This window comes from Pavona decussata, unplaced genomic scaffold (assembly GCF_977016875.1).
Source record: "Pavona decussata unplaced genomic scaffold, jaPavDecu1.1 SCAFFOLD_143, whole genome shotgun sequence".
Classification (NCBI taxonomy): Eukaryota; Metazoa; Cnidaria; class Anthozoa; order Scleractinia; family Agariciidae; genus Pavona; species Pavona decussata.
Genome location: NW_028145556.1, coordinates 541,955 through 560,465, shown reverse-complemented (window position 1 = coordinate 560,465; position 18,511 = coordinate 541,955). Strand labels below are relative to the sequence as shown.

Below are 18,511 nucleotides of genomic sequence, written 5' to 3'. Positions count from 1 at the left end.
TGGTATAAGGCCGATTTTTCTTAAACTTTGCCTTTTAAGTAAGGTAACGTTGTTCTTGATAATGTATTAAAATCAGCCTGGGTTTTGATTTAAGCACTTCACACGACCGTTTTGAAGTCACCATAATTCGTTTAAAATTCCGATAACGGTTAAATAAACAACCGTTGTTGCGTTACCGTGACAATAAACAGACTAATTTTACATATACCAAAAAAGCGTAATGAAAACGAATTTCTTTTAATCTTTACATCCTTTTTAATTACAATAAGGAAAAGTCCGGTCTTGGAACCGATTTTTCTCGTTTGCGCTGTGAGATTTTTGCTTATAAAACCATATCTAGTAAGGACCAGTAAGCGTCTCGATGTCCATTTCTTGAGTTCGCTCAGGTGTCAGATTGCCAATGAAACCGCATCAAAAGGAAATCTGTGGGGTTGAAGTTCTCCCCTATGGCTATGGTAGAATGCTCGCCGAAATAAAAATTGGAGACCGGTCAAACTTTCCTATTCTGTTTTTAATTCGCTAAATAGTTAGGGTTGCGTTTTACAAATTCCGAAATCACCAATAGTCAGTGAATATTAATAATATCAAGCATTGGTGTTTACTAAAGTAAATTGAATTAGTAAAGTAAAAGTAAGATTAATTCAATTACGGAAACTGGAAAATTTGTCACTTTAAATTTGGTTTGATATTCTTGTGCTGTTATGGAAGCATGAAGGTGTTCTTTTAGCTCCTTGGTCGGAGGTCCTTGCTCTTACGACCCCAGAGACAGGAGCAGATCAACTGAAGTAAACTAGTGCAAAAGGAACATCGCCGGTCACAAGTCTTCCTTGTCAATAGCCGATGTAGAAACCGAAATTGAACTTATTCTGACAAGAATGTGTATCTCCTTCACCACGAATGTTTATCTCCTTCACCTTTCGGAATTGACGATTTGTCTTCGACACCGTTCGTCTCTGGGCATTGGCTAGCGTCGAGGTCAGTTCAAATAAGTGTCAAATTTCTCCGCCGGTATCGAGCCATGACAGCCAGGCGCAAAAAGTCACAAAACTAGAACGAGGACTTGGAAAAAATTCCTGCCATTTGCTATGGAAGAAACTAGGACTATTTATTCCAGTTGGTTCAGGTATGCGTTTACATCATTTCCATTATCTTTTACGTATAATAAACTGTAAAAACGTCTGATGTAACACTTTACTTTTTTGCACATTCGGTCTTTTCCGGCACAAAATATTAGTATTCAGATGTATTTTCAGTTCATCAGATGCGGAGAAAGCCGTTAATTAGATTACACTTGAAGTTTTCAGTGTCATTTATTTATTTATTATTTTTATTTTTCTGTGCTTGGAACCCTAGTTCTAGTGTTACTGACTGTGGTGGACAACTGTTTGTTCAGTAAAAACCAGTGATAAACTGTGTTTGCAAGGACCACCGTGACAAAACAAAAGTACCGGATCCTGTAGTGAAGGATCTAATCAGCAAAAAAATTGTAAAGCATATACCCTGAAGAAGAAAGGCCGTGCCTTTCGAAATATTGGAAAATATACTTCCCTGACCGTGAAATCAGCCTTGCTCTTTTTTTAGATTAACTGTTTGTTCACTACCTCGTAAAAAGGTCCTTCTCTTGAGGAAAGTAAGACATCATAGTTAGAGCTTTTCAGGCTTGTGTAACGTCCATGCTAAAGACTTATTATCCCTATTAAAGGAAAGTATTGAAAACTTTTCAATTGAAGGAAAAGAAGCCTGATCCCAGCTCTTAAAAGTGTGAAGTTTGTGTCTTCGCCACGCCCTAAAGAGGCCTAATGCTAGGATTTTTAGGTCTGCATGCACCGTCCTTTAATCTTTAGAACAAGGGAAGCAGCTTATGATGGTCTAAGTGAAATGAAGAGGCTAAAATTAAAATAAATAAGGTTATGTATCTAATTAAGCCACCCCCACCCCCCTTCCCCCTCTATCTTAGGAAGAAGTAAATTTTCGCTCTACACTTCAATCAGTGAGTGTAGGTTTTTAAGTCTGTTCCTCCGGTGTATCTTTCGCATTGACGGTTTTTGTTGCTGGTCGCTACGAAAAAGAAAATTCAATAAAGAACTACGGGTATTAGTCATTTGCGCAAAAGTTGTCACAAAGAGTTCGTTATTCTAGATAAGCAGCTGGTAAACGCGTCCGTAACAAGGGGAGGGGCAGGGGGGGCTCGAGCCCCGACCTCCCCCCCCCCCCAGAATTGTAAGAAGTGTGAAAAAACAATGTGTCAAAATATAAATAATTAAAAAACAGTGATAATGTACAACAATCAATCTTGAGTTCTGACGCTGCACTGTGCCTTTTCACAACCTTTAATAAATTGCTTATTACCTGACAGTTTCCTCCGCTAACATTTGGCTTTTATGCAACAGCAGCAAAGGCAGTCCTTCCTTGTGAATCGGAAATAAGAACCAAAATCCTCATGACCGATTTGTGTTTGTTAGTAGGGAGTTAAAGATATGACGACGGCTGGATGGTAGCGAATTCGAAAACATCATAAAGAGAACTTGCGTTCTTTTAAACTTCATCGCGATAATTCCAGCTCCCACCGTTTTTTTTTTTTTTTTTTTTTTTAATTTTGGGCGAATCTTCCTGCGGACAGATTCTTACTGCCTGATTCCAAGTTCACTGGAAAAAGAGAAAGGGAAATTTGTCGTCCTCTTTTTACGTCCTCCTTCAAACGTGAACAAGTTAGGCAATTTCACGAGGTAGTCCGTACAGTGACGGCAAAGGGTCGAAAAGAAATGTCCCAAAAAGTGTGATGCAAGTGCAAAGTTATTGTTTTGCTTACTATATCTGCTCCTTTTTTTGATGTTCCCAATTTGCTTTCCCCCCCCCCCCCCCCCATCCCAGTTGTTTTAGCCTGACTACGGGCCTGTTAAAGCAATTCTTCCCGTCCCCCACCCCTTCCCTACAGCCTACTGCCATATCTCAGTGACGATCTAACTAATTTGCATATTTGCTGTCACGCAACATTGTTAGACATGTCTGAATCTTTTCGATTTCTTCTCTTCCCGTCGATAATGCATAAAAGGAAGCGAGGGGAAAACAGAAATCTTTCTGATAAAGCAAGATAGGAGCATTATTGAAGGCCTTGAAGCTGTAATTGGCAGTTTGCCCGTCGCATCGGTTTGTTTGCACGGGCATTAAAATGCAGTTATTTGATTCCGCCAAACGATGTCGTGGTCGAAATTAGCCAACTTTAACGACCTTTTGTGAAACTCTCAATGGAGAACCCAGCCTGATATTAAGGTATGAAGTACATCAAGGCAATTGTTACTGAAAGCCAAAGTGTGAGAATATTTCGAGTTATACCACATACTGAAATGTGTGCTTGACCTTTGGCACTACATTGCAGAGTTCGCCAGCTGTAAAAATATGCCGCTGGTTTTAAATTGTTTAAATTTGCCAGATATCATTACAAACACAAATTCATCGGTTATCATATGAGAAAGAGATTGTCTTTCGATATAAGGAATCCCGATTTTCGTACGCTTCTTCTAAAACAAACACCGAGACAATTAAAAGTGGTGATTTTCCGGTTTTAAATTCAATCATTTTTCAGTTCACAAGGCTTCGATCGATTTTCCTGATTTTCTCAAAACGCAAATGTTTCTGGCCAATTTAAGCCACACCATGATTCTTACTTTAGTAAAACCTTATTATGGACAAAAGATGAAAGAAATCGACTCTGCTAAGTTTCGCCAGAAAATTCAGATTTTGCTCGATTTTTCCTGACCGCCGCTCTTAATATTTAAAGATTTAGCAAGCGAAGAAGATTTTATTGCGTCAACGTTCGGCCGGCAAGTTTATATTTGCTGGCGGTAAAACCTGGCAATAATTTTGCAATAACAAATTCAAATAGTGTTTAGATGCTGCCGCATACATTTTTCATTTCTGAGTTAAAATGTACCACAGCGGGTGAATTTTGTGAAAAGTGTGGAAAGTTCTTTTCAATGTGTATTCTTTGTTACTGACTTTTGTATTACCGAGAATTATGCATGATCTTGAAGATTTACGGATTAAAAATTTTTGACGAAAGCCATCAGGCAGGACGCGAATGATAACACAACAACAACAATAACAACAACAAAATTTTATTTATGCATGGCAAAATATCAGTATTTGCAGGAGAGAATATCTACATATTTGCCGTTTGGGAGTCCAAAATAGAAAACCATCCATTAATACCTCTTTTAAAGAGGCATAAGGAATATCCTCGGGGAGGTTAATCCAGAAAACAGCTCCACTATAACAACAGTTACGCTTTAAATAGTCGGTTCTTGGCTTTGGTGAAGCAAGCTTTTTTTTTTTGTAGCGTTGTGAAGCCGGATCATTTAAGACTTAATCGTGGTAGGAAACACGAACTTCACTAAGTGAAGCCTGTAAAAAACGTGTCAGTGACTTCAGTATTCGCTGTAAGTTCGAGGATATGCACGACAAAATTAGTACGAGGACAAAATAAGAAAGCTGAAGCATTTTTTTCCTGATTCTTTATATTTCCTATTAGCTTATTTGCACGAGAAACGAGGAACTGATTTATATAAAATCGCAGAATTGTTTCGATTCTTTCTTTATTGCGAAGAAAGAGAAACTTTAGGGACCGAGTAAGTCGAGTGGGGGAAAGATAAACTAAAAGGTATGAAAAAAAGCAAACGATCACAATAAAAGTAACTTCATTGTAAGGCCATTATTTACATTGCATTTAAACTCCTTTCACCCTGACAGTTCATTTTAACTCGTGCTAACTTTTGAGTGTGCGGACAAAATTAGTAGTATGACCTTCCAAATGAAAGTTTCAAAGCAGTACTTTCATGTGGTTCATGTGTACTGAGCTGTAAATTGATTTGGTTCTTCTCATTTTTCAATATAATTTTGAACAAAACAAATTTTCGGATTTAGAATTTTCAGTAACTGGGATTCTCTTGACCAGAGTGAAAAGATAAAATTTAAGTCAAAATCATATAACCCAACTAAATAAAAAACGCTAATCCCTAGTTCACACAAAGAATTGATAACTTCCAAAAATAAAATTGGCAATGGATGAGTCGACGATGTGACTGGAAGGCTCTCGAACAGCTTAGAATAATCACGAGACAAGCAAAAGCGAGTCACTACTACGCTCAGAGAGTCTGAAACATTTTACGAGAAAGGAGAAGATTTAATTAAATGCTAAATAGCAAAAACGTGTCTCTGGCTTTTTTTATGTCTTGTTTGTACATTACTTTTGTATAAAGCGAACCCCAGATGATACAATCTCAATGGGCCCTTTGCAACTAACGGTCACATGGTACAGAATCCACTTTGCTGGAGAGCAAGCTACGCACTGGGACATCCAAAACAAAGAAAATTCAAGTTTGACTGGATGAGGTCGCGATGAGCAAGCGTTCTGATAGCCTCCCATTGTTGTCTCCAGAGCTTCCTGTCTCTCTTAGCCGGCGAGGGCCTTCCGGCTAGGAGAGACAGGAGATAGAAGCTCTGGGGATGAAAATGATAGCCTTCGCGCGCGCAGGATTCGCGCGGAAGACTCGGGTCTCCTTTCCAAGCCACCTTCTAAATGTCGGCCATGAATTCGCTGTTGGGATCGATTTGCTCGCGCGAGACTACGAAATATGCTCTCTTGGAAAGTGGAAGGTATCAACGGTATATACCACACGAGTGAATAGTGCTTTTCGCGCGTTCTGATTGGTTAACTCGGAGCAAAGTGCCATTCACCTCCTAGCAGCCGAAGAGAAACAAAATGGCTTCCCCTTTCGCTTCGGTTTCCGAAGAGGAAATTATTTCAATAAGCGAGGAGGCTGTACCCAACAACACAAAAATAGCAACAGGTTTGGTTCAACAGCATTTAACAATAAGTTATTTAATCCTTCCAACCTCATATTTTCAGGCGGAAAATCAATCAATCACCTCCACTTCGGAGAATAATTGTTAACTATTGTTTTAGTAAAAATCAATCAAATGGATAACCATCACAACAAATCACTTTATTATGAAAAAAATTGGCGCAAAAACCAGGACAACACGGACAACACCGTGATGTAAATAGAAAATACAGCCTAGTTCTCAAACCTCAATGGCGAATGAGCAATGAGCAAACAGAGCCTCACCGTCGGAGGCATGGGACCAAACTCGATAGTTTTCTCCAATTTTTACTTGTTGCTATATCTACTAAAACAATTATTCACCTCAGAGTCGGTAAACAATTATTTATTAATTGTACAAATTCTCTAAATGAATGAAAATAAAACAATTCGAGAACTGGCATGGAAGCAGAAACATGTTACTGGTGCCATGCAGACACACCGAAGCTTACCAAATCACGGTTGTTTTTCCCGGTCCTGGTTGGCGAAAATGTTTTGGCTGCAATCGGCTAAAATGCCTTACAAAAGGGTGTTTTTGACCGTTTTTACGCCATTTGTGGTCACAATATTTCGACGTTATTTCAATCAAAAAATCCGTTTCCATACAGCTGTACAAGTTTCCTTCCTTTACAACTCTGTGCACAGTTCTAGCCCATGTCTCGTTTTCCCTGAGCAATACGATTTTGTTTCGCGTGTGACATCAGCCTAGCTTTCTCTTCGGTATTGTTGAAAGGTAGCAAGATAAACTGAACAGACATTTGCCCCGGGAAAGTCAGTCTTGGAGACTTGCAACGACCATTCTGTTTGATCCCAATGAAGAGATCATGGCGCTTGGTTTTGAAATATTTATGTGAAGTGAAGGTGTGAAAATAGTTTTCTTCAAACATCGTCTTAAAAATGCTTTCATCTGAGATTCTAGCCTGAAGAAACGGAAAACAATTGAAATTGGTTCAGTAACAGTACTGACAACATGGATTTGCGACTTGCTCTCGATTGAGCGTCTTAATTAGAGGCATTACGTAACCACGACGCGGCAAAGCGAACGCAAACGTCACACAGAAATAAATATCCAAGCTCTCTTCAACCTCGTACCCAGGGTCTCTCCTCTTCCCGTCCCCTGAAGCGAGAGAGAGACTAGAGGAGAGACTTAAGGAACGAGGTTCGCTGTCTTGTCTGCTTCGTGTTTCAGTTCCAACCCTATGTGAAACTGTACTGCAGGTTGGAGTATACATGACGAATGTTTGGTTTATCAACAGAGTTGATAACTAAAGATAAATTGGCCACAATAAACAGATTCGAGTGCTGACGTTTGGAGCGTTAGCTCTTCGTCAATTTGTTCCGACGAAGGGCTAATGTTCCAAACGTCAGCACTCGAATCTGTTTACTGTGGCCAATTTACCTTTAGTTATCAACCAAACATTCGTTTCTACTCCTCACCGACGGAGCACTACAGTTTCTTTAGAAACTAACCCTTTATCCATTTGTTGTACACATACATTGAGTTACCTAAATTTCAGAGCCCATACCACCGCGGTGAAATTCCACTAGAAGTTTCAAAATTAAGTAAAAAAAAGACATCCCTACCTGGGTTACAGCTCGCCCGTTTGAATTTATCGCCAGAAATCGTCCGGTGACAAGATTGCGCAGTCTCAGTATGCTTGTTCCAAGAGACTGGGACTCGAAATACGCTGTATTCGAATAAAATGAAAATGTATTTAGACTAGAAAGTATTGAATGCAAACAAAAAAAGTGCAAAGCTGAAAAAACAGACAAAAATTTAACTAGTAGTTTCCTAATCATTATCATCATCGTCGTCATACAATACGATACAAAACAAAACAAAATTTAAAGCTTGACAGCTTTAGCTTCAGGGGTGGTGTATAAATAATTGCTAAATATAAAGTAACGATTAAATATAAGAGAATATTAGGTAAGACCATAGTAGAACGTTACACAGTTGCTTCAACGATAATAAGTTCAAAACGCTACATAAAAACTGTTTAAACGCTTAAAATCATCATCATAATCATCATCATCATCATCATCATCATCATTATTATTATTATTATGGCAGTAAAAACTTTTGGATGCCCAGATATCTTAAACAATGATTGGGTGGCCAGCCGTAGCCAATCAATGTAACGACCAAAGTCCATACAATTAAACTCCGAACTCCTAATCATAAAAAAATCCTAGTTATTAAATTCTAAAAATTATATATTATTATTATTATTATTATTATTATTATTATTATTATTATTATTATTATTATTATTATTATTACATAATTAGCTGACTTACTGCTTTCACTTGATCGGTTTAAGGTTCCAACAATTCTGTTTTTCCTGGCGGTGGCATTTAACGCCAAGAAATACCCCGTCTTGCAAAAAAGCTGCACAATTTGTACGTAAGAGGGTGTCTTGGAGGCTACTTTGAAGATCTGGTAGTTGATTCGTATAGGGACAGATTCATTGAAATGATAGCTTGGGCCTTTGACATACGGGCAGATGCATCCTGGGCGCTCGCGAAGAGGCCTGGTGACTACATACGGGAATGGAGCGACAGCCAGCATTATACACAAGGTAGGCAGGACAAGCCTGTGCTGTTGTGAAAGAAAGTGTTGGTAAATAAATAATATATAAAAAAGAGCACAACAAGGCTGATTTCACGGTCAGGGAAATACATTTTTCCATTATTTCGAAATGCACGACCATTCTTCAAATCTTCAGGGTATTTTTAAGGCCGACCCTATGGCAAAAGACGTTACAATTTAAAACAGTTACAATAGGTACCGTTATAACATAGGATAAAGTTACATAAACAAAACATTACAATTTGAAATTTGAAAACACAACTTGGCAATAGGCATGAGTAAAATAGCTAACGTTACAACGTACAAAAAGAAAACAAAAAACGTAACAAAAAGAAATTTGAGAAAGTAGCATAACATAAGAGAATGAAAGAATCCTATTAAGACCTAGCGGTTCAAGAGTTTGACGTGTTGGTTAATACGTGAGTTTCACGATGACGTTATTTTACTACAACTACCAGAACCCTCTTCTTCTTATTTAAATTTTGTAATCCCAGTGAGGTGTAGATAATAATATCCCTAATCTGCAAGAGGAAACAACAAACTGAAGGATTTTAGTAGTCGTAGTAAACGACGCCATCGAGAAAATGGCCTATAATGCGACGAGCCCATTAACCTATCAGACGGGCTGAATAGCATAGAATATATAAGTGAAGCAATCATATTTTCACATAGCATCACTGCAGAGTGAAAAGGGAAGTTTTTTTCTGTTGAAAGCATTTGTTGTTGACAAAGTAAATAAACTTAATGACTTAGAAAGATAATAAAATTCAGCATGCCTTAAGTACGAGACAAAAAAAAACTCTGAGTCATCGACAGGAATCGAAATTATGCCTTCCGTAAATCGGACCGAACCACTGAACAACTGATACAAAAAATTCCCGAGTGAGATTGGATTAGACTAATGCAGTTATACAAAATATTTTCAAAACAACAGAGTTTTCATGGTTTTTTTTTTTGTCTGCTTCGTGCATTCTCGAATCTTCGTGTTTTACAGTGTTTGTTATTGGAAAATAATTAATCATTTTACAGTGGGGGGTCTGATTACGATGCAAGACAGATGGAACTAATTTGGGTTTGCTCTCAAACGCAAATAAAATCATTTAAAGGAAACTTAAAAGGACTTAAACGTAATCACAGAGCCCCGGGGCACTCGAATGCGAACTTTATAACAGTACAGGGTTTGCATGCACGCGAGTAAAGGCAGAAATGCACAAAAAATTAAGGAACCGCAATTGCTTCCCTAAATTCAATTCCTTGTGGCTTGGTTTCGGTGGTTTGAAAACGGCAGGTTCGGCCTCATTCCGGAATGTTCTTCCACCAAAATGTATGCGCCTCAACTGAAATGAAACCCTTACACGTGCGCAACGAAGTTACTGTTACATTTTGTCACAAACTTTTCTCGAGGCAATCTTCAAAGATACCTGCCTAGTTGACCTCTTCTTTTAGAAAAGTTTCGTACCGAAACAACAAGAACGGTCCCTTACAGTTCAGTTGGCCTCAAACTAAGCTGTAAGGAAATTCTATATTATTAATCGACACCTTTGTTAGACAGGCAGGCTTACTTCTCCATCTTTTAATGGTGCCCACATTAAATTTATTTGAACATACTTGACTGCCAATCATTGAAACGCTTCTGAAGCTATCGATGTCCCACCAGCACTATTTAATTCTGTCAAAATTAGCACGACTGTCAACAAAATCGCTGACTTGTTCCTTTTTTAGTTCGACGTTCAACTCTACAAAAACTTGGTTGCTTGTAACTAGGGTCTGCAGAGAACTATTAATGGCACTCAGTCCTTCCCACGCTTTTTTGTCTTCTGTACATGTGAAACTGAATTTAGCAAAAGCAAGCTATTTTACTATTCAAGTATTATACCACACACTGGCTTTCCTACATAAAAGAGAGAAACCTTATAACTCTATTTACTCACCGCTGAAGAAGACATGCCCGATCTCTTACACGCTACCGGCCAGTTCTGGGAAGGGCGTCGTCGAAGACCAGTTTTTAAACGTTTGAGACAATGCTGATCAAAAAGAGAATAATTTACAGCCAAGTAATATCGCCCAGACCTGTCTGACAGATTTGGGCGCCTTGGTGAGCTGGTGGGCTCAACCGGAATCTTTCAAAAGATAAACGCAGGACAAATGGAAACAATCTTAGGAAGCACGGATGCGTTAGAAGGTAGGTGTTCCAACCGAATTGAAAACACTGCTGTTAAACTCACAGTTTGAAACAGCTTGAAGTGAATCGAGAGAAACAAATAATTATGCAAATGCACCAGTTATCCACGGGCCTGTGTTGTTAGAAAAACAAAATATTTTTTTGTTTTACCGCCAGAATCACTGCGGAGTACAAGCAGGATACTTTTCCTGCTGACTGCGGAACATGCAACTGCCGGCCCGACACAGAAAAAAATTTAATGCTTCTGTCTTTTCTAAATCTTTATCGCCAGTTTCACCGTCAAGATATTGCTTGGTGATATTGCCCGTCGGTCAGATGAATGGTAGGACACAAATGTCTCTAGCAAAACTGAGAGAAATTTGCTAAATTTGCCTGAATCGACCAATGACATGGTGGTATTTGTAGACAAAGCCATGCCGACTTCACTTGCGTATTGTCTAACGGCGGAGCACGAAAAGTTGACTTCAATTAATGTTCTTTGCAGTCATGGCATTCAGTATATCTAAAAGTGTAATGGTTTAAAAATTTTGTTCAGTGAACTGAAATTTGACAATTTTCTGTAACAAAAAAATATAATGCTTCGTAAGCACAGACTTAAATGAATATTAATCATGTTATCTTTTGTAATGTCTTTTTAATTCCTATTTCCTTTCAACTTGTCGTTTTCTATTCTCAAACTTTGCATGATAACCCAACGCACAGGATCATCAACAATTGACATGACAGAACTCACAACTTCACCGCTTTCTTCAGATTACGACGCTCGGCTACAGTCGCATTAAATCCGTTCCACCATTTAAATTTAGCTTTTCCGTTTATACAGATCAGATTGTGCAATGCAGACATTGGCTGTAATATTTATAACTATGTATTGCATAATAATTGGAGTCTTTTGGAAAGGATACTGAGGGGACTGAAACGAACTATTTGTGACCCAGCCAAGGTCAAGTGAAATTGCTCAGGAACTTTTGTTGTCCCTAAGATTCTATCCGTTGCATCTCACTTGACAAACATTTAAAAAAAAAAACACACACACACTGAACACACAGGAATGAGCTCTACAAGCGTTTTCAGTCACAAAATTAAACAAAATTTTAGCGGTACAATAGGGAAAATACTTGATCAAGACCTTTGATGTAACGTGTAACATATATAACAGCAATGTACTAACAAACGAGCTGTTCAAATGCTCCCCGACTCCGCATCTTAATGTAACACGTCGCTCACACATTAAAATTTTCAGTCTTAGCAGCTTTCATACGAATGGAGCACATTTTGATCATAGTCAGCCACCGCGTACAAAATAATTTTAAAACGCTTTATTAAAACGGCATTAATCTGAGGAAAAAAGCACAACTTCGTAGCTTTTATTTGAGTTTCAACACCAGCTTAAGGATTTTTTTACAGACTTGGAAAAATACAACCACCTTATACTAAAACACAGAAAATAATACCAAAGAAATGTATTGCTCAATGATAGCTTTTATTCAACAATGGCCGCACTGAGGAAATTTCATTTACATTCTCAAAGTTCAACAGGAAGATTGAATTTATACATGAAAAATTGTGAAAGCTGCACCATAACAGCTATCAGTTTCTGCCGCGCAGGGTGGCTGTTATAGAATCGTAAAGTGTTTGACTGTGTAAGAAATTGTATACTTTAACTTTAGTTACTTTATTTTTAATTGGACGGATGCTATTTGAGTATGGAAAGTGGAGGCAGAAAAGCGCACAATATGAAGCTAACTAAAATAGTGATACGATACATAAATGCAGTATTAATAGCATACAAAAAATTCAAACAGCTTGTAATTGCACGTTATGGGAAGTCAAGGAGCCACATAATTGGATCAAGGTAACGAGAAAAACACGAAAAACGCTGAATTTTGTCTTCACGGTAAAATTTTAATGAAGTAAAGTTAAGAGTAACATTGGCAGTTAAATCAATAGCGGTTCAAAGACTGAAACGAGAGCAAGCACCTTTTTTGTATGAAAACATAACTAAACCGCAGACAAGATAGTTGAGTAGGAGTAAGTCAAAACTGAGCAATTACGTAGGTTGGTAAATATTAAGATTGATTGAAGTTGGAATTTTCAAATGTTTCAAGATGAGGAGAACATTTTAAACACGAATATAACTTCAACATGACTGTGTAATTAATCACTGTTGTATTTCTGTTGGATTTAACATTGAAAACAAAATCAAATAGACGCTCGAAACCTCTAAACCTTGAGTTGATAACTTTGAGTTAAAGCCCGCCGCCAAATCCCTTCATTTCAATGACCAGAAACACAAAGGATATGGGCTAAATGAGCAACGCATAGTGAACACGTGCTGACAGGATTGCTAAACGACTTGAAAGAAAGGATTAGTTACCTATACGATTTGGCCTCCTAACTCAAATTGCCTTCACCAATTTTTAAGTCTTCGAAGAAGCCCTCGAGAAGACAAGAATTCTAAGGAAGCTGTGAAGGCGGGAAGAAGGTCGGAAATCAATTCTGCAGCTTTTGTTAGTTCACTCCGCCTTCAACGCCGTTCATTATATTCACAGAAACGAAGGCAGGCTTGTATTTGGCAGGCGTTTAATTTAACAATAGCATTTTCCACCTGCCAGCTCACTGCCATAGAAAAAGGCTACGTCATGGAAGGCTGAAGAAACTGAATGAAAACAAAAACTGTAAACCGAACACACGTGAATTCAAAAAATACCGCTAGTTATTTATGCAGCGCAAATGAGTCCATTTAGTGCTTATTTCTTCTTCACAACAAAGAGATTAAACCAACGTGTCATGCAACCTCTTTTTATAACGGATTTCTTTTGGATAAAAGTAGCAAGAAATGACAAAGGAATAACAAACAAACACTGAGTTCAAAAATTAATTCCCTCGACCACCCTTTTGGGAGATGAAATATTTTGCACACGAAAACAATTTCCCGTCAAGGATTTTGGAGTTTGGGTTTAATAAAGGCTTAAAGGATTCACCGGACAATTCCGGAAGTGATTTAACTTCAATTCATCTGTTGTCTTTGAATGTCCGAAATAACGTGTTAACAATGTAAATACGTTTCAATGTGTGCCTTTGTTCGGGATTCAAAGACCGTAATTTTTGGTCTGTTCCTTTCACGTTTCTCGCTCAAATGACACAATAGGAAATAATGCTTTGGTATTTCAAGAAGCCAGAGAAATTTTGTGCTTTTGAAAAAAGTAAACCACAAAACGTCCATTCGTACCAATAAACAACAATTAGTGACCACCTAAGTAGATCTTTATCGTTAAGAATTGAAGCTTTGGTAGAAATTTGTCGTTGATTTTACAATAGAGTGTTAACAGAGAGTCTGGCTAGAGTGTTAATTGTGTTATGTCATCGCTGTTTTTATTGAATTTATAATGTACGTAACCACGATAAAACGATGAAATTGCTTCGAAATCGCGCTATAAAAGCCAAGATTACCGGCATTTGGGCCTATTTACAAGTTCACAAAATCGCCAAGAGCCAATTTGCGAAAGGTAAGGCTAAAAAGATTTTCCCGACTTTTAACTAAAACGCTTGCATCAGCAAAGATCCCAACCCTTTAAATCTAACGTTCAACAAGGCAGGTAGCAGTGAAATTTGGCAAAAAAAAAAAAAACCTTCCCACGGTAATGTGGTCTGAGCCTTGAGAGAGCAGAACAATTACGGTTCACTGAATGCATATATTAGGGGCAAACTCCAACAGTGTGTTCTCAGTTTGTACAATGCTGTAACCCGGGAGTGCTAATCTTCTACGAAGAGACTGTACTCATTTAATCACTAATTTCAGTTAAAATTATGACCGTACTTTGTGTAAAGTTAATTTGATTGAAATTTTCTTCTTGGCTAAATAGTAACGCTTAAAGATAAGCGCATTCAAGGGACATCGTATGGACTGTTCGTTTCAACCCAGACTTTATCCGTTTTACTCCTAGAGCTAAACCATGAATTAGATTATTGAATGATCGATAGAGCTAACCTTTGAGTCAATCACTGACAAAAAATTAATTTGAAATGCATGGGACCGTACTTTGCTCAGTCACTGTGGCTGCCAGCAGTTTAAAGGGGGCAGTATCACTGCCACCAATTTTCGGGGTCTCTTTGGACAGCCATTAAAAACATTTATGAGTGAATGGAAACGTTAAAGTAATAGTCCAGTTAACAGGTAACTCTATTAGTACAAAGAAACTAGTATTAGGTAGCTTTGGTTCCAGATGGCCCGCCGGATGGAACTGGAATGCAACTTGAAAAACGTGGCCAATCTTTTCAAGTTATTTCCCTGCATATCGGGAAATATCACTAGAAACTGACTTTGGTTTGTTCTTTCTAGAAATCACTTGATATCTTCTTCTTGGTGCTCTAGAGAAATTTCACTTTTTGAGCCGAAAGGTTGTTTGTCAAACATTTGTGCAGTTTTGATCTAAACAAAGCAAAATCCCCGGTTCAATGCCCCTTTAAATATCTATATGGTGGTTATGTTTTGGTATCTGATGGTGTGGATGAGTATGACCATGACTGAAGCTAACTCGCAGCACTGCCCTGTGGCACTTTATTTTATCCGTTACAGGATGGTTTACACTACTCGAGTCTGGATAATTTAATTGTTAATTATCGACATTCAAATGAAAACTATTGGCACTGACCAGTCCTTTCCTGTATCACTGTTTATTAAAGCTGCGTTTAAGGTGGTTATTACTTGGCGTCTGTGGATCATTAAATACTAAAGTGTGACCATTCAAATAAAAGCTGCCGAGTAGCGCTTTTCCGTCGGTGGTGCTGTTTATATGCTGTACAAGGAGGTTCTAACTTTTAAATCTGTAGATAAGATAAAATTTGAGTACTGAAGTGTGACCAGTCAAATGAAAACTATTGAGTAGTTCCTTACCGTGGGGCTTAGCAGGCCAATATTATTATTTCATCACCAAACATTCCGTCAAAGATATGCAAACACCACTTCCCAAAATCATTTTAATCTTTCGCTGCTGTGTTTTTCATCAATCTTTCCTTCTAAGATTACGTAATCTTTTCAACGTTTCCATTTTTGTTAATATTCTCGGCAAAAAACGTGCGTAGTTTCTCTGTTGTTCCGGTTTAGGGCGAGGTTTTGAGGTATCATACATGTATTAAATTCTTTTACTGAGCTGTTATCGAGTCGTTAAGAAACTAGCGAGATTTAACTCTGTTTTCAACTGAATTATTTTCTTTCTTTTTAAAAGATTTAGTCAATGACTTTACCTCGCAATCATTAGAGTTTTTCGTTATTCTCGGGCAATCGCTAATTTGGGGTTTTATAAGCAAGCGACAAATCTCGTGCGGTTACGTTCGGGAGGAGGCCAGCTCTCGAATTTTAGTGGTTGGTTTAGTAGCAGTCTTTAAAATTACAATGTTATAATTTAATGCAATTCTTTTTTATTATCTTATTCATTTTATTTCCTGTTTCGTTTCATTTAAGCTGTTAGCTATGAACGTCTACTATCTTCTTTTGTTACTTCAACTGTGCTATTTCATGGAGACAAATACGTCAGCAGAACCGCACAATGGTACAAAACTCCAATCGAAAGATGACAAGGGGCAAAAAAAGTCCCGTTCAACGTCAAGAAAAAGCAACGAGAAGATTAGAACTTTTCTCGCCAAAAAGCAGAAATGGCCTCAGCCACCGGGGGATAATTTTTTGAAACGCGTTCGCAAGATAACCAAGCAACCCACCACCTCAACACAATGTAAAATATTCTGTCGGAGTGGCTACCATCTGCAAATTCTTCCAAATGGCGTCGTTACAGGAACAGTTAATCAGGGCAGCGAGTATGGTAAGTACAGAGTTCCTTTTTAGAGGGTCACTGCCTAAATTAATTTACGTTAGCTTTGTTTTTACTGGGTGTTTCGACTGATTGAAAAACGTTGGGCCTCTGACCCCAAACCTGAATCGTGTGCATCGTCGCACGCTTTTATTTTCCGTGCTTGCCATCGATCTTATACAGCCATAAAAATAGTACAGCTACGTAAACGCGCTATAACTTGAATTTTTTATTTCATACCGAACTGGAGTTGTATTGATAGCATGCAAATACGTTACAGAGGAAAATAGTATTAGCTATTTACTGTTTGTCCTTAGTGCTGTTTGAGATGCAATCATTCGGTCCGAGTCTCGTTAAACTGATGAGCTTAGCCACGGGCAGGTATCTGACAATGAGAAGAGACGGGACCCTTCGAGGACTGGTAAGTGACATAATTCTAGTTTGTCTTGAAAGATGTCGTAAAACAAGGTTTTAAGCAGCAATAATAACAACCTTTATGTTAAATATTTCTTTGGACAGAGATTTCCCCATCCTCACGGTGTTAGGTAAGCAATCCAAAAGAGCTGTAAGGGGTTTTTAGTGCGCAAGACCGCACTGTCATGTTTAAGTTGATTAGTGTAATTAGCATATATCACTTTTGCATGTGGTCTGTTGTGTTGGTACAATGGTACGTTCATAGATCTTTCAGAATATTTTGTCTTTTTGAATGTTTATGAAGAAGAAAACCTGGAAATTGATGAAAACTAGGGAAATCGAGGAAATAAAGATTTGAAAAATTTCATCCAGTCATCATCCTCGTTATCTTATAAACATACCAATTGCGAGATTTCATCCAGAGGGCAGTAGTTATACTTGTCCTTTCCTACTCGCCGGGGAACCTCCTGATCACCCACATACTACGCGTTATTTTATTCTTTAAAACTTCTCCAACGTTAACTCTTGCTTGCCGTTTTATTTTTGCCCATTCAGCGCAGTCAAAGTAGCAGAGATTCACTGTTCAAAGAGACACATGAGCAGAATGCGTTCCACTCGTACGCCTCCCACAGGTATTACAAGCGACAGCCACATGATATGCTGCTTGGTATAAAGAAAAACGGACAGATAAAACGAGCCACTAAAACCTTACACGGGCAGACCGCCACACAATTTCTTGTCATCAAACTTCAGCGGGGCCGTATTAGAGGCTCTACCAAGCCGCTGTAATCAGATTGTACTGAGAAACGCACATCATCTGTGTGGAAAAACCTGGAATATTTTAAGGGGACTCTGTCAGCTATTTTCAGTGATAATTTGAAAACGAAATACTTTCATCAATGCAAATTGCTACAATGGTCAGGATGAAAAGGATTGCAACGTAAAACAATAGACCACTTCCGAGTTACCTTGAACCTCACTATGAAAGCGAGGCTTCTTGCACAGTTTGTATTTTGAAAATTAGTTTTCATTTATATGCAGATGAAACTAATTTTCACAAAAAAAGCTTTGCATTTAGCTTCGTTTTTGTGATGAGGTTCAAAGCAACTCGGAAATGGCCTATTTGTCAACGTTTTCGCCGTAAATGAACTTTTTTAGGTTTGTTTTTGTTTCAATTATTCAATATAGGTCTTCCTGTTGGTCCATCCACAAGGAATTGCTCGCATTCACTATTTTAAAATTTAGGATAATTTTGATAAAACACTGCAAAATCTCCCTGACATAGTCCCCTTAATTCTTGTTTGGAAGCAAGGCCCAGGCCGTTTTAACAGTGATCTAGACATCGAAAAATATTTATTTGTTTCTTGTTCCCTTTTACAAATGACAGTTCAAATGGATACCTTTAGTTTTTTCGAACGATTTCCTTATTCCCCAGGCCTACCTAAAAAAAAAATGCAATTACGTGGCAACTGCCCAGGATTGAACGGTTATCATTCGAGTAAGAACAGGAGAAATGTTTTTAAGAAATTGAAAACAGGTACAGACAAAGCTAGCTAGTTTTCGTTGTTATCACCAATTATCAGTGAATCGTTCGTTGGCCAAAAGCTCAGTCTTCAAAGAAGACATAAAGAAGCAA

At 38.1% G+C, this 18,511-nt stretch overlaps 2 protein-coding genes across 3 annotated transcripts; one reads left to right on the top strand and one right to left on the bottom strand.

Moving 5' to 3' along the window:
• Positions 1–3,771: 3,771 nt before the first annotated feature.
• LOC146466458 (fibroblast growth factor 1-like) lies at positions 3,772–10,547 on the bottom strand. Of its 2 annotated transcripts, none has more exons than XM_085127162.1 (4): positions 10,404–10,547; positions 8,181–8,481; positions 7,464–7,567; positions 3,772–6,799 (listed from the first exon to the last, which is right to left on the bottom strand). In XM_085127162.1, exons 1-4 carry the CDS (start codon positions 10,416–10,418, stop codon positions 6,527–6,529), a joined length of 693 nt encoding a protein of 230 aa, XP_084983288.1. In that variant the 5' UTR covers positions 10,419–10,547; the 3' UTR covers positions 3,772–6,526. The 2 variants fall into 2 exon arrangements, with proteins under 2 accessions (XP_084983288.1, XP_084983289.1); XM_085127163.1 differs by having other exon boundaries at positions 8,181–8,476; positions 10,404–10,523.
• A 5,580-nt stretch (positions 10,548–16,127) lies between these two features.
• LOC146466457 (fibroblast growth factor 1-like) lies at positions 16,128–17,664 on the top strand. The gene is made up of 3 exons (XM_085127089.1): positions 16,128–16,473; positions 16,779–16,882; positions 17,431–17,664. The coding sequence occupies exons 1-3, from the start codon at positions 16,128–16,130 to the stop codon at positions 17,662–17,664; spliced, it is 684 nt and encodes a 227-aa protein (XP_084983215.1).
• The last annotated feature ends 847 nt before the right edge of the window (positions 17,665–18,511 follow it).